This window comes from Dermacentor silvarum, chromosome 7 (assembly GCF_013339745.2).
Source record: "Dermacentor silvarum isolate Dsil-2018 chromosome 7, BIME_Dsil_1.4, whole genome shotgun sequence".
Taxonomy (NCBI): domain Eukaryota; kingdom Metazoa; phylum Arthropoda; class Arachnida; order Ixodida; family Ixodidae; genus Dermacentor; species Dermacentor silvarum.
The window spans coordinates 156,596,272-156,611,431 of record NC_051160.1 but is presented as its reverse complement, the minus strand read 5'-3'; the positions used below and the strand labels follow the sequence as shown (position 1 = coordinate 156,611,431).

The following is a 15,160-nucleotide window of genomic DNA, read 5'->3' as shown; positions in this document are numbered from 1 at the left end:
AAGTATAAAGTAGCGGTTTTCGTTTCAATGTTATTGTCATTGACACTGTTTTGGAAAAGTTTATTTGCATTCCTCTGTCGTCGCACCAGTCCGCGAGTTTACAAAGACTACGGTTAAGTGTATCCTGGCATGAAGAACTCCTGACAGAAGAATAAATGACACAATCATCAGCAAACAATTTCACCTTGACATTAGGATCCACATTTTTAGCAATATCATTTACATAGATAAGAAACAGCAGGGGTCCCAGCACTGACCCCTGTGGTACACCGGACAAGACAGGCAGGCTATTAGATTTCACACCATCAATTTCCACAAACTGAGCACGATTTTCTAAGTAAACCTGAATCCAATGAACTATATTTTCTGGTAGTCCAAGTGAATTAAGAATTTCAATTAAATTTGCATGTGGCACACGGTCAAATGCCTTTGACAAGTCTAGAAATATTGCGTCAATCTGCAGGCGGTCATCTATGGCACTGGCAAAGTCGTGTACGATAGATAACAATTGAGTTGAGGTTGAGAACTTCCTACGAAAGCCATGCTGAAAATCTACAAAAAAGTTATTCGCTTCCAAGTGGTTGGATATGTGATTAGCGATAATATGCTCCAAGAGCTTACAACATGTGCTTATGAGGGATATAGGTCTGTAGTTGTTAGGAATAAGATTATCGCCTGATTTAAACACCGGTATTACTTTGGCCGTGAGCCAGTCTTTTGGTACTGAGCTCTGTTTAAGGGATGCATTAAAAATAATGTATAAGAATTCAGAAGTCAGTTCGGAGTAGCGACTAAGAAAGTTGTTAGGCAAACCATCCGCTCCAGGCGATTTTTTTACGTCAATATCAAGCAGCATGGAAAGAATGCCTTCGCGACTAATTGAAATGTCAGGAATTGATTGAGATGCAGATGGTGTATTTGATTTATCATGGGCGCTGAGAACTGAAGGTATAGTGAATGCTTTATAAAATGTGTCATTTAATTCATTGACGATATCATTAAGATTAGAATTCACGCTATTGTTTATTCTTAGCTGCTGAACACTTCGATTAGAGTCGGACAAGAAACGCCAAAACTTGTCTGGGGAGTTTTTTAAGAATGTAATCATAGTCTGGTTATGGAATTTGTCACGGGCGTTACGTAGTTTGATAAATAAAGCATCTCTTAAGGAGCGGAGTTCGGTATTCTGATCTAGCTTATACTTGCGTTTGCGCTTTATTCTACGTTTGAGATGAATGATTTCACGGGTGATCCAAGGGTTATGACGTTTAGTTTTCTTTCTACGCTTTGGTACGAATTTATCAATACAATACTTAACAACAGAGTTAAACTGGTCCCAGAGAAGCGTGACGTCGTCATCGCGTTTCAATTCATCAAGGGAAAGATGTAAGCAATCCAAGATGGATTCGTCATCAGCCGATGAAAAATCCAAAAAGGACTGCGTGATAGGTTACTGATAAATGATGATGATGATTTACTGATAAAGGTGAGGATTTGTGCTGGTGTAGCTCACAATAAAAATTAAAGATTAAGGCCTGAAAAAGAAGTATATGCAACCGCATTGTTACTCATTCTTTCATGTGAAATTATTTCTGATGAACCCCTCTATACATGAACGCGTGCTGCGACCCAATCACTGTGCAGCACGTTGCCTTGTTAATGACCTCACTCACGATCATAAATTATATAGCAACGGCAAGATCGCAGCGTTAAACAGTACGCAACAGCACTGTGATTTGCAAAGAAACCGCACGCCATAGCCTGAGATTTACTTCGTCCTTCTCGTGCCTCATCACTTCTAGTTGTCTTTGCCTTTATTCCGCAAAATTGCTCCGCTCTCTCGGGAGGCTGACGGCCACGGTCAGCGACCAATCGCTCTTAATTAGTGAGCCTGTCTAGAATAAAGTTGGGAAGTGGACAGTATCACGGTAAAGTTACGTGGAGCGGCATCTGCTTGCGGTGGCGAGCGACCTTGTCGCGCGTAACCGATGACGCCGAGGTCTTGACTTGAACGCTGGTGACAAATTTTTGTATATTGCGTCGACTTCGCCCTCCTGGTGCACCGGACATGGTCCTGCTTGTACGCAGTGCTGCCGTTTCAGCGATATTATCACTAGATTCAGCGACTTCTTTTCTGTCTAGCGGCAAAGTTTTCAATTTTGCGATCGGCGACTTCTTTAGCGATGCGACCGAACAATTTGGTGATAACTAGCGACGTCGCAAGTAAAAAAAATTGCCTTCTAGAACGCAATTTATTGTTCAAAAGGGACATATGAGCGGCCGAAATTGGTTCTGTGGCCATGATGACTGCAGAACCATTAGCAGAACCAATGGTTTTAACAGAATTTACAATGTGCTTACCAAATGCATGATTTCTGTTTTTTTTTTACTAAACCGATTTGAATTGGTCTTAACGACTTGAATTCTGCACTTGAACTATACATGTCCGATATGTGGACGTTTACAAAGTCATTGTGAGGTTTAGAATGCAGCAGGTGAATAATAAGATAGATCGATTGCAGAAAGGCGTATACACAGGAGGTGCTTGGTTCGCTCAGATGAGCCGGACCACACTGCTTCCTCTTCGGTGTAGGTATTGGACAAATTTTATTATTTTATTTTTTATTTATGAATACTGCAACCCTAACATAGCGTTTTGGAAGGGTGGATATACATTTGCTAAATTTACAAATCGGCAAAACAAATAAAGATAAAACAGGTAAGGTATGTGCACGCTTTCAGACAAGACAACGGTTTGCAATAAACAGGCATAAGGGCATATAATGAAATAAGCGCTACATTCAAGCTGATCACGAGATTCAAGCTGATTACGTGCACTGCGAAGACCCTTCAGGGATACCAACAGGCGGAAGCGCACTAATGACCTACGTCATTTTCTATCATTTTCATGAACATCATTTTGATGAACATTTTAGAAGGTTACGTAACTGTCATCGCAGTGGCAACATGCGACCTTGTGCGTATGGCAGAATAACGCTGTCCCTTGAGCCGTACCGAGAATTAGAAAGTGTTCATGCATACTGGTGATCAAGTGCTTTTTGCGTGTTATGCAAATCGGATTGTGTGTGTTCTTTTGAATTGTGCTGCATTTGGAACCTCACAATATGAGGATAAAGGCGAATTTCAGTTGTCATCGTCCGTTGTAAGGTTTGTATTAAAAATGTCGCAGTTTCGCCCGAAAGGCGACGCATCAATTGCAATCGCAAATTAGTAGAGAGCTATACGGAGTAGGGATAGTAGTTTTATCGGCTGCATAAACTTGGACACATTGGCTTACTAACTGAATTAACATGCTTGGTGTTAGCGCCCGCAAGCAAACATGAATACATCACACTCGATGACCGCAGACAGCCGCTGTCAAAACGCTGGCGTGACCAAGTGCGAATGAAACCGTAATTAGGCTGATCTCAGAAGCAGCGATCGAAGTGGGAGGTAAGGCACCAAGGCACCAGTAGGTAAGCTCTCCCAAGTAACAAAGGACCTAATAAAGAAATGGCAAAACACGAAAGTATCAAACTCGAGAGAGCAGATAGAATTCGCTGAACTGTCGAAACTGATAAATAAGAATAAAGTAAACAAAATTATAACGTGGAAAAGATTGAAGAAGCACTAAAATATGGACGCAGCATGAAACCAATGAGAAGAAACCTTGGCATAGGACAAGGCAAAATGTATGCACTGAAAGATAAGCAGGGTATATCATCAGCAATTTCGATGACATAGTAAAAGCAGCGGAAGAATTCTATACTGACCTGTACACTCTCCAGAGCAGCCAAGCTACTTTCATTCGAAGTAGTGATCAACAGGACACAGAGGCTCCTTCTATAACTGGCGATGAAGTTAGAAGGGCCTTGAAAGACATGACCAGAGGAAAAACTGCTGGAGAAGATGGAATAACAGTAGATTTGATCAAAGATGGATGAGATATCATACTTGAAAAGCTTGCGGCCCTTTATACGCAATGCCTCACAACTTCAAGTGTACCAGACAGCTGGAAGAACGCCAATATTATACTCATTCACAAGAAGGAAGACGTTAAAGAATTGAAGAATTATAGACACATAAGCTTGCTTTCAGTATTGTATAAAATATTCACCAAGATAATTTCCAATAGAATCAGGGCAGCACTTGACTTCAGCCAACCAAGAGAACAGGCTGGCTTCAGGAAGGGATATTCTACGATGGATCATATCTATGTCATAAATCAGGTAATGGAGAAATATGCGGAGTACAACCAACTTCTCTGTATGGCATTCATAGGTTATGAAAAAGGATTTGATTCAGTAGAGATACCAGCAGTCATAGAGGCATTGCGTAATAAATGAGTACAGGAGGCATACGTGAATATCTTGGCAAATATCTACAAGTATTGCGCAGCAACTTTGGTTCTCCACAAGAAAAGTTGAACAATACTTATCAAGAAAGAGGTCAGGCAAGGAGACACAATCTCTCCAATGTAAGTTTGCATGTTTAGAAGAAGTATTCAAGTTCTTAGACTGGGAAGGCTTAGGAGTGCGGATCAACGTCGAATACCTCAGCAACCTTTGGTTTGCAGATGACATTGTCCTATTCATCAATAAACGGGACGAATTACAGCAAATGATTGTGGACCTTAATCAAGAAAGTGTAAGAATTGGGTTGAAGATGAATATGAAGAAGACAAAGATAATGTTCAATAGCCTGGCAAGGGAACAAGAATTCAGGATCGCCATTCAGCCTGTTGAGTCTGTAAATGAGTACGTTTATCTAGGTCAATTACTCACAGGGGACCCTGATCATGAGAAAGAAATTTACAGAAGAACAAAATTGGGTTGGAGTGCATACGACAGGCATTGCCAAATCCTGACAGGGAGCTTACTACTGTCGTTGAAAATAAATGTGTACAATCATTGCATTCTACTGTTGCTAACATGTGGGGCAGAAACTTGGAGGTTAACAAAGAAGCCCGAGAACAAGTTGAGGACTACACAAAGAGCGATGGAACAGAAAATGTTAGGCCTAACGTTAAGAGACGGGAAGAGAGCTGTGTGGGTCAGAGAACAAACTGGGATAGCCGATATTCTAGTTGACATTAAGCGGAAGAAACGGAGCTGGGCAGGCCATGTAATGCGTAGGATGGATAACCAGTGAACCACTAGAGTTACAGAATGGGTACCAAGAGAAGGGAAGCGCAGTAGAGGACGGCAGAAAACTAGGTGGGGTGATGAAGTTAGGAAATTTTCAGGCGCAAGTTGGAATCAGCTAGCGCAAGACAGGGGTAATTGGAGATCACAGGGAAAGGCCTTCGTCCTGCAGTGCACATAAATAGGCTGATGATGATGAACGTATATTATAGTCTTCTCAAACGCCTACGTTTCCGTAAATTTACTCAGAAGTTGTAGCGTCAATTTTAGCGACTTATTCGCCCAACTTTAGCGACATGCTTGCAAACTTTATGCCAACACTGCTTGTCGGCCTGGTTCTGCTTTGTGAAAACGCGCTTCTTGTCGGCTACCAGCAGACGGGTATGTTTTGTCAGCATCTTGGTCGCGTTTTTTGGCGTGAGTCTATTGTTTTTGCTATTTGAAATCTGGAAGGTCTTCTTTGATGCCCGCTTCTCTTCTAACTTAAGGCTCTCGCGGACCTTGCACTGGTTAAGCTTATTGCTGCCCCCATTTTACTCACTTGGGGTCTGCGTGTACATGTACTTCTTGTACAGGTCCAGCAGAAACTCTTCATAGCCGTAGGGCTCAAGAGATGGCTTCTGATCGTAGGCTTGGCGAATCTTGCAACAGACGTTGCGGCTTGGAGAGCTTAGCGTTATCACGCATGTTCGGCAGGCATCATGTCAACAGTCCCAGATTCTCGTCCTTCAGGTCCAACTTCGAAGAATTAGTGCCGTAGTTCAGGATTGTCATAGTAGCTGCTAGTGGTCAGGGTCAATAGTTGCGACCATTGACTTGAAGGGAAACCTGGTCGCCGGAGGTTTCCATGGCCTCAGTCAAGAGCTGCTGAACCGGACGCACCCAGTTAATTCTGAGTTCCTTCGCCTCCTGTCATATTAATTAAGGCTTGCTTTGGGGCTAGTTGGGAATATAACATTTTTACTTATAAAGCAGAGCTGCAAAGTTAAACACACGCAGGGATGAAAACAGCACAGACGAGGCGTATCTATCAGCTGCTTATTAAAACATACAGGGATGAACATTGTGGGCAACGACGCCATGCCCGAGGAACTAGGAAAGCACAGTTTGCATCACTCTTGCGCATTGCGTGGTTGCCCCCAATGTGCACCTCCTGTGCGTTTCGAATAAACATTAAATAGATGCGCTTCCTCTGTGCTGATTTAGTCCCTGTTTATGTTTAACTGTGCAGCGCTGCGTTGTATGTACTATTCATGTCATGTCATTGCTTTTGCTGGCATCGAAGTCTGTGCAGTGTGTGCACTTACACCAAAGCTCTCGCATCCAGCTGCACGCAACTCCTCACAAATGCTCCTCGCAAACTAGCGCACTCTTATGCAACCTTTGTTTTCCGTTTTCTATCGCTCTCAAACATCACTGTTTTCGTTGTGCATGGTCGTCTAATGGCTTGTTTTCGATCCTCCAATCCACAATTGACGTCAACGGCAGCGTGCTACACTCCCAAGTTTTCCATGAAACCACGAAGCATGATTACTAGCTTAGGTTGCGGCCAGCGTTCAAATTCTTCCAGCGCCTCCTTTTGTACGTGCACTGCTTTAACTCGATAGCGTCAAAGGCCCCATGTCAAAGACAATCCGGTGTCGGTGTCGGTGGTGTTGTCCCTTAGAAAAAAATAATACCGAAAGACGCAGCCCGAACCATACAGGCTCTCCGCGTGGCGCATAGGCGCAACCGAAATAATTAAATTTCTCAAAGTAGCATGCGCGAGAAAATTTGTAAAGTGCGACTTACACACAACCTACAGACACAGATAACGTCAGATTGTAATTTGAATATACGAGAAAACATAATTCTGTTACGCGGAAACTCGAACACTAACTCTTTTCCAGCTGCCGTTTGAGGTCTTAGTGGGAGCAGCGCGCCTCGCTAGGTTCCTGGCAACACCATCCAGATGGCGCTCGCCTGCTCGCATTCGCGGTTCCAGCCGTGCGGGGGAAACAAAAAAAATCCAGAAAGCTCGCCTTCGTGCATAGCGTTCGCAGCCAGCGTTTCTAGGTAAGCATTACGGTTACATAAGCTGCAGTTGTCGGGAAGCGCGACAAGCAGTCAGGGTTCTTTGAATGCTACTGCGTTCCACTCCTAAAGGTGAAGCTTAAGCGTCATCCAAGGTTTTGTCCTTAATTCCCTCCATTCTTCGGATGATACCATTCTCACCAACATGTTACACACCAATTCTGAACACTAAACAACGCAACATTTTACCCAAGAACTTCCCGCCACAGCCTCAGCTTCATTTCGTACTGCTAATTCCTCATCACGTCTCTTCGTGTTCGCTTTTATTCCGCAACAACATAAAATCACGTTTAGTATATACCTTTCATTACTGGGAATAGTCAGTCGTGCTGAGGCATCTCGCCGTCGTTGCGCCGCTCAGCAGGGGGATGTGAGGAGGGGGCAATTACATCAGATGCAACATGTTTAGCGTGAACGCATCGCTATAAATCATGAAGCCATCCTCTAGCATTAGAGGTAAGCAGCGTTAACGCATCTCTACAGACCATGGACCCCTACTGGGACGAGAGCGCCAAGCCCAGAATGAACGACGGATCGCACCCCGCCAGGCCCAGCGCTTCATTGGGGCCAAACAAGTACTTAAAGAAGCACTTACTCGACGACAATTTTGATGCTTCGTGTACTATGTGCGAGCGCTTAAGTACGCATTAGATGTCTCGAAGATCTAAGACAGGTTCGTACCAGTGCAAGTGGAAGAGTTCATTTGCGAGGGGTCACCCAGTTTGCCGCCCGGTCTACTAGCCAGATGAACATCGCAACGGAGAAAGTTGCATGACTGTCCAACTCTAACAGTTTCAGGTACCCTCGAAAACCTGCCTATTTACTACCCATCAAAGAGATGAGTGGATGTCTCGTGTCGCCATCGCCTTCAAACACGTAAGACGATTGATACACGGCGGGTATATGATTTGGCATAGTATGCCGAATCCTAAACTTTCCCATGACTTCTACAAAGACAGGCATTGGGAGGCAGACATTGCCTGAAAGTACTAGTTTCCTACAATGTGTGATACCCCACCGTAGCAACAATAGCTAGCTACAATGGCTGTTATGGACTACTTGAAGTGCACCCCACTAGACTCGAGGCTTTAAGGAAACCAGTGAAATATGTGGTTATTTTATATGGCTATCCCTTCCTCCGGTTCTTATCATATTTTATCACTCTTTTTTTGTCTCCCTTCTGTTGTGCAGAGATACTAGGTCATACCAGGTAGGTCTGGCCGACCTCCTTGTCTCTCTCTCTCTCTGTTGCCATCGGAGGCTGACCTAATGATAGTCACAGCCACGCAACGTGTCTGACTGCATCAGCATTTACATAAACCTCTTGAGGATAAATGCACTAAAGCCCATCTTCATATCAGGCAGAGTTTGTAAATGCGATGTTAAAGTGGGGCTCGACTACCTCAGAAACCCTCTTCCCTACAAACTGTACATCACGTTCCCCGAAGGGGCCATCGACAAGTAATTGTCTAGACGGTCTCAACCAGGTAGAAAAATATAGGGGTCTGCGGATGGACTATAGGTGTATGTCACTGATCCCGTCAACGAGAACCGTATCTTGACAATGCTTACTACACAGTGGGTTGCTCCTATTTCTAGACCATACGATCTTCCTTTACTAGGTGCTATGCTGGACGATTTTCAAGCGATAGACACGGAATCGGCAAATCAAGAAAATTATCCCGGTGTCTTCACCAAAATGTAAGTTCATCATTCCAGTGTAGTGGATGGCTACATCGCTTGAATGCTAATCGCATCAACCTCAAAAGTCCTCCGAAGATTGGTTGTGCTGGGTCATTTTCAACCTATTGTTATTTGCTCGAGCGAAGCATAGGGCCCCGCTTTTAATGATAAACATTGATTGCAGAAATACGGCAACAAAACGTGTGTCGGTGATTCGTAGAGCAAAAAAATGTTGCAGTTTCGCCCAAAAGGCGAAGCATCAATTGCGATAGCAAATTAGTAGAGGACTATACGGAGTAAGGATAGTAGTTCTATCAGCTGTATAAACTTGGACATGCAGCAGCACCAGCAACGCGCAGAACTGTTGTCGACGCCGTCGGTCTATTGCCCGCGTTCGCACCGAACGCGCGCGGCGTTGGTGACTGTTGCCGGTGCCTCTGGGGGCGGCTCGGAGGTTTTCGACGAGACCAGAATGGGACGGTCGTCGAGCAGCGTCGGAAATCTTACCCACCTTCTCGCCTCGCAACGTTTTATTGCGATAGCAATTATATGGACACTCTAAAGCAGATTTCTGCCGTCGGCGTCGCCGTTGCCGTCGCCGTCGCCGTGGGGTTCCGTATGACGTCAATGGAGATGAAATCGTCGCCGCGCGATAGATAAGTGGTTCTTGAGGGAAAGGGAAAGGTTGGCGCTATCTTCTGCAGCCCTTGAGGGAGCACGGCTCAGCGCCATTTCGCCGCGCGCCGCCAAACGCTGTATGTGCGAGTGAAAGAGCACGAGGGACGCGCGCTTTCACGGGGAGTGAACGCACGGCGGAGAACAAACACGCGTTCTGCGCCGTGCTCCCTTAAGGGCTGCAGAAGTAGGCGTCTCTGTCTCTTTCCTCCTTTACAATCACCATATATGTAGAGCAAACGCGCCCTCTTCCGACGCGCGAAAGGCCGGGGGTGGGGGGGGGGGGAGGCGACGTTTAGCTGCGGCACCAAGTGCCTATTTAAATCAGAGGCTCCGGCAACAGTCACCAACGCCGCACGCATTTTGTGCGAACGCGGGCAAAACGCCGACGGCGTCGACAACAGTTCTGCGTGTTGCCGGTGCTGCTGCATGTCCAAGTTTATACAGCTGATAAAGCTAATATCATTACTCCGTATAGCTCTCTAAAAATTTGCTATCGCAATTGATGCTTCGCCTTTAAGGTGAAACTGCGACAAGTTTTTTTATATAAATACGCATTTGGTGCCGCAGCTAAACGTCGCCTCCCCTCTCTCCCTCCGTCCTATCTCCCCACGGCCTTTCGCGCGATAGAAGAAGTCGCGTTTGCTATCTATATATGGTGATCGCCAGGAAGCTCAACCTCCCGGTTCCGTCGTGGGAGACGCCCGCTCCATGAGAGCCCCAAAGCTCTCGTGGCCTGCAGGACCTTTAATAAAGTTGATTTCCTTCCTTCCTTCCTATATGGTGATTGTAAAGGAGGAAAGAGACGCTTAATTCTACAGCCTTTCAGGGAGCACGGCGCAGAACGCGCGTTTGCTCTCCGACGTGCGTTCGCTCCCCGTGAAAGCGCGCGTCCCTCGCGCCCCTTCACTCGCACATACAGCGTCCGGAGCGCGGCGACGATTTCATCGCCGTAGTCGTCATACGGAACCTCACGGCGACGTCGACGGCAACGACGACGGCGACGACGACGCTGACGGCAGAAATCCGCTTTGGAGTGTCCATATAATTGCTATCGCAATAATAGAAAACTTCTAAAGCCAAAAACACTTTGCGTGTGCAATGGCGCAATAGTTTTATTTAAAGTGTTCTGCTACAGTCGAGGGCATTTTATTCGAAGATGCTAGCTCGGAACCCGGCATACTGAACACCAAACATTGCATGGAAGAAATGAAACACGCCAAAGTGAAGCTGTCTTTCCTAGTTTTTAATTGCGAATGGCATTCGTGGCCTACTTGCTCATGCTCTCCTGGCTAGCATGATCACGCCGTCGTCGTCATAGAGTCGTCATTATGCTGTATTAGTCACGCTGTCATTTCACAATCGTCGTCACTTCAGTTAAGTCATCGCGTTCATACATCACTTATAATGCGAGTATACCGTCGACAGTCATCGTGAGATCAGTTCTGCCGTTTGTTTTTGCCAGTATGCATATGTGTCCGCAATATGGCTCTTTTTGCAAAAGTGCTGACTCGCTAGCACGCAACGGTGTGTTTCTTTAGTACCACACATGGCGCAGTATTTGCCTCTGTAGTTCAGAATAAACCACTACCACGTAAGGGGACTGGCAAGTGACGGCACTATAGCAGGCGCCCTTACTTGCTACTCCAACGTTTTAACCGTATAACTTTGCAGGACATCCAAGGAGAGACGACTGTGTGAGTGGAGGTGAGTGCGAGTGCGAGTGAGTGCCAGTGAGTGTGAGTGCAGGTGAGTGCGAGTGCGAGTGAGTGCCAGTGAGTTTGAGTGCAGGTGAGTGCGAGTGAGTGCCAGTGAGTGTGAGTGCAGGTGAGTGCGAGTGCGAGTGAGTACCAGTGAGTGTGAGTGCCGGTGAGTGCGAGTGCGAGTGAGTACCAGTGAGTGTGAGTGCCGGCGAGTGCGAGTGAGTGCCTGTGAGTGTGAGTGGAGGTGAGTGCGAGTGCGAGTGAGTGCGAGTGGAAAAGAGTGCCAGTGACTGAGTGGAAGTGAGCGCCAGTGCACGTGAGTGCCAGTGAGTGTGAGTGGGAGTGCGAGTGAGAGTGAGTGCCAGTGAGTGTGAGTGGAAGTGAGTGCGAGTGCGAGTGAGTGCGAGTGGAAGAGAGTGCTAGTGACTGAGTGGAAGTGAGCGCCAGTGCACGTGAGTGCCAGTGAGTGTGAGTGGGAGTGCGAGTGAGAGTGAGTGCCAGTGAGTGTGAGTGGAGGTGAGTGCGAGTGCGAGTGAGTGCGAGTGGAAGAGAGTGCCAGTGACTGAGTGGAAGTGAGTGCCAGTGCACGTGAGTGCCAGTGAGTGGGAGTGCGAGTGCGAGTGAGTGCCTGTGAGTGTGAGTGGAGGTGAGTGCGAGTGCGAGTGAGTGCGAGTGGAAAAGAGTGCCAGTGACTGAGTGGAAGTGAGCGCCAGTGCACGTGAGTGCCAGTGAGTGTGAGTGCGAGTGAGAGTGAGTGCCAGTGAGTGTGAGTGGAAGTGAGTGCGAGTGCGAGTGAGTGCGAGTGGAAGAGAGTGCCAGTGACTGAGTGGAAGTGAGCGCCAGTGCACGTGAGTGCCAGTGAGTGTGAGTGGGAGTGCGAGTGAGAGTGAGTGCCTGTGAGTGTGAGTGGAGGTGAGTGCGAGTGCGAGTGAGTGCGAGTGGAAGAGAGTGCCAGTGAGTGTGAGTGGGAGTGCGAGTGAGAGTGAGTGCCAGTGAGTGTGAGTGGAAGTGAGTGCGAGTGCGAGTGAGTGTGAGTGGAAGAGAGTGCCAGTGACTGAGTGGAAGTGAGCGCCAGTGCACGTGAGTGCCAGTGAGTGTGAGTGCGAGTGAGAGTGAGTGCCAGTGAGTGTGAGTGGAAGTGAGTGCGAGTGTGAGTGAGTGCGAGTGGAAGAGAGTGCCAGTGACTGAGTGGAAGTGAGCGCCAGTGAGTGTGAGTGGGAGTGAGAGTGAGTGCCAGTGAGTGTGAGTGGAAGTGAGTGCGAGTGCGAGTGAGTGCGAGTGGAAGAGAGTGCCAGTGACTAAGTGGAAGTGAGCGCCAGTGCACGTGAGTGCCAGTGAGTGTGAGTGGGAGTGCGAGTGAGAGTGAGTGCCTGTGAGTGTGAGTGGAGGTGAGTGCGAGTGCGAGTGAGTGCGAGTGGAAGAGAGTGCCAGTGACTGAGTGGAAGTGAGCGCCAGTGCACGTGAGTGCCAGTGAGTGTGAGTGGGAGTGCGAGTGAGAGTGAGTGCCAGTGAGTGTGAGTGGAAGTGAGTGCGAGTGCGAGTGAGTGCGAGTGGAAGAGAGTGCCAGTGACTGAGTGGAAGTGAGCGCCAGTGCACGTGAGTGCCAGTGAGTGTGAGTGGGAGTGCGAGTGAGAGTGAGTGCCAGTGAGTGTGAGTGGAGTGAGTGCGAGTGCGAGTGAGTGCGAGTGGAAGAGAGTGCCAGTGACTGAGTGGAAGTGAGCGCCAGTGCACGTGAGTGCCAGTGAGTGTGAGTGTGAGTGCGAGTGAGAGTGAGTGCCAGTGAGTGTGAGTGGAAGTGAGTGCGAGTGCGAGTGAGTGCGAGTGGAAGAGAGTGCCAGTGACTGAGTGGAAGTGAGCGCCAGTGCACGTGAGTGCCAGTGAGTGTGAGTGGGAGTGCGAGTGAGTGGAAGAGAGTGCCAATGACTGAGTGGAAGTGAGCGCCAGTGCACGTGAGTGCCAGTGAGTGTGAGTGGGAGTGCGAGTGAGAGTGAGTGCCAGTGAGTGTGAGTGGAAGTGAGTGCGAGTGCGAGTGAGTGCGAGTGGAAGAGAGTGCCAGTGACTAAGTGGAAGTGAGCGCCAGTGCACGTGAGTGCCAGTGAGTGTGAGTGGGAGTGCGAGTGAGAGTGAGTGCCTGTGAGTGTGAGTGGAGGTGAGTGCGAGTGCGAGTGAGTGCGAGTGGAAGAGAGTGCCAGTGACTGAGTGGAAGTGAGCGCCAGTGCACGTGAGTGCCAGTGAGTGTGAGTTGGAGTGCGAGTGAGAGTGAGTGCCAGTGAGTGTGAGTGGAAGTGAGTGCGAGTGCGAGTGAGTGCGAGTGGAAGAGAGTGCCAGTGACTGAGTGGAAGTGAGCGCCAGTGCACGTGAGTGCCAGTGAGTGTGAGTGGGAGTGCGAGTGAGAGTGAGTGCCAGTGAGTGTGAGTGGAAGTGAGTGCGAGTGCGAGTGAGTGCGAGTGGAAGAGAGTGCCATGACTGAGTGGAAGTGAGCGCCAGTGCACGTGAGTGCCAGTGAGTGTGAGTGGGAGTGCGAGTGAGAGTGAGTGCCAGTGAGTGTGAGTGGAAGTGAGTGCGAGTGCGAGTGAGTGCGAGTGGAAGAGAGTGCCAGTGACTGAAGTGGAAGTGAGCGCCAGTGCACGTGAGTGCCAGTGAGTGTGAGTGGGAGTGCGAGTGAGAGTGAGTGCCTGTGAGTGTGAGTGGAGGTGAGTGCGAGTGCGAGTGAGTGCGAGTGGAAGAGAGTGCCAGTGACTGAGTGGAAGTGAGCGCCAGTGCACGTGAGTGCCAGTGAGTGTGAGTGGAGTGCGAGTGAGAGTGAGTGCCTGTGAGTGTGAGTGGAGGTGAGTGCGAGTGCGAGTGAGTGCGAGTGGAAGAGAGTGCCAGTGACTGAGTGGAAGTGAGCGCCAGTGCACGTGAGTGCCAGTGAGGGTGAGTGGGAGTGCGAGTGAGAGTGAGTGCCAGTGAGTGTGAGTGGAAGTGAGTGCGAGTGCGAGTGAGTGCGAGTGGAAGAGAGTGCCAGTGACTGAGTGGAAGTGAGCGCCAGTGCACGTGAGTGCCAGTGAGTGTGAGTGGGAGTGCGAGTGAGAGTGAGTGCCAGTGAGTGTGAGTGGAAGTGAGTGCGAGTGCGAGTGAGTGCGAGTGGAAGAGAGTGCCAGTGACTGAGTGGAAGTGAGGCGCCAGTGCACGTGAGTGCCAGTGCGTGTGAGTGGGATGTGCGAGTGAGAGTGAGTGCCAGTGAGTGTGAGTGGAAGTGAGTGCGAGTGCGAGTGAGTGCGAGTGGAAGAGAGTGCCAGTGACTGAGTGGAAGTGAGCGCCAGTGGCACGTGAGTGCCAGTGCGTGTGAGTGGGAGTGCGAGTGAGAGTGAGTGCCTGTGAGGTGAGGGAGGTGCGAGTGCGTGAGTGCGAGGTGCGGTGCAGTGACTGAGGAAGATGAGTTGCCAGTGACTGAGTGGTAAGTGAGCGCCAGTGCAAGTGAGTGCCATTGAGTAGGAGTGGGGGGGGGGGGGAAAATGTGCGGTGAGAGTGGGTGCAGTGATGTGAGTGGAAGTGAAGTGCGGGCGAGTGACGTGCGAGGTGGAAAGAGAGGCATGTGACTGAGTGGAGTGAGCGCAAGTGCACGTGAGTGCAGGAGTGTGAGTGGTTCCGTGCGAGTGAGAGTGAGTGCCAGTGAGTGTGAGGGAAGGAGTGCGTTGCGAGTGAGTGAGAGTGGAAGAGAGTGCCAGTTGACTGAGTGGAAGTGAGAGCAGTGCACGTGAGTGCCATGAGTGTGAGGGGGTGCGACGTGAGAGTGCGTGACCTGGGAGTGTGATGGAGGTGAGTGCGAGTGCGCGAGTGAGTGCGAGTGGAAGAGAGTGCCAGTGACTGAGTGGAAGTGAGCGCCAGTGCCGTGAGTGC

At 48.7% G+C, this 15,160-nt stretch overlaps 1 protein-coding gene across 1 annotated transcript in view; it reads right to left on the bottom strand.

The window, feature by feature from the left end:
- The window catches only part of LOC119459291 (medium-chain acyl-CoA ligase ACSF2, mitochondrial-like), a 188,613-nt gene that overhangs the window by 27,937 nt on the left and 145,516 nt on the right, over positions 1–15,160 (bottom strand). Inside the window, exon 15 of the mRNA XM_049671652.1 lies at positions 5,686–5,785. Within this exon, the coding sequence (XP_049527609.1) occupies positions 5,686–5,785 (100 nt within the window). The remainder of the gene's footprint in view (positions 1–5,685; positions 5,786–15,160) is intronic.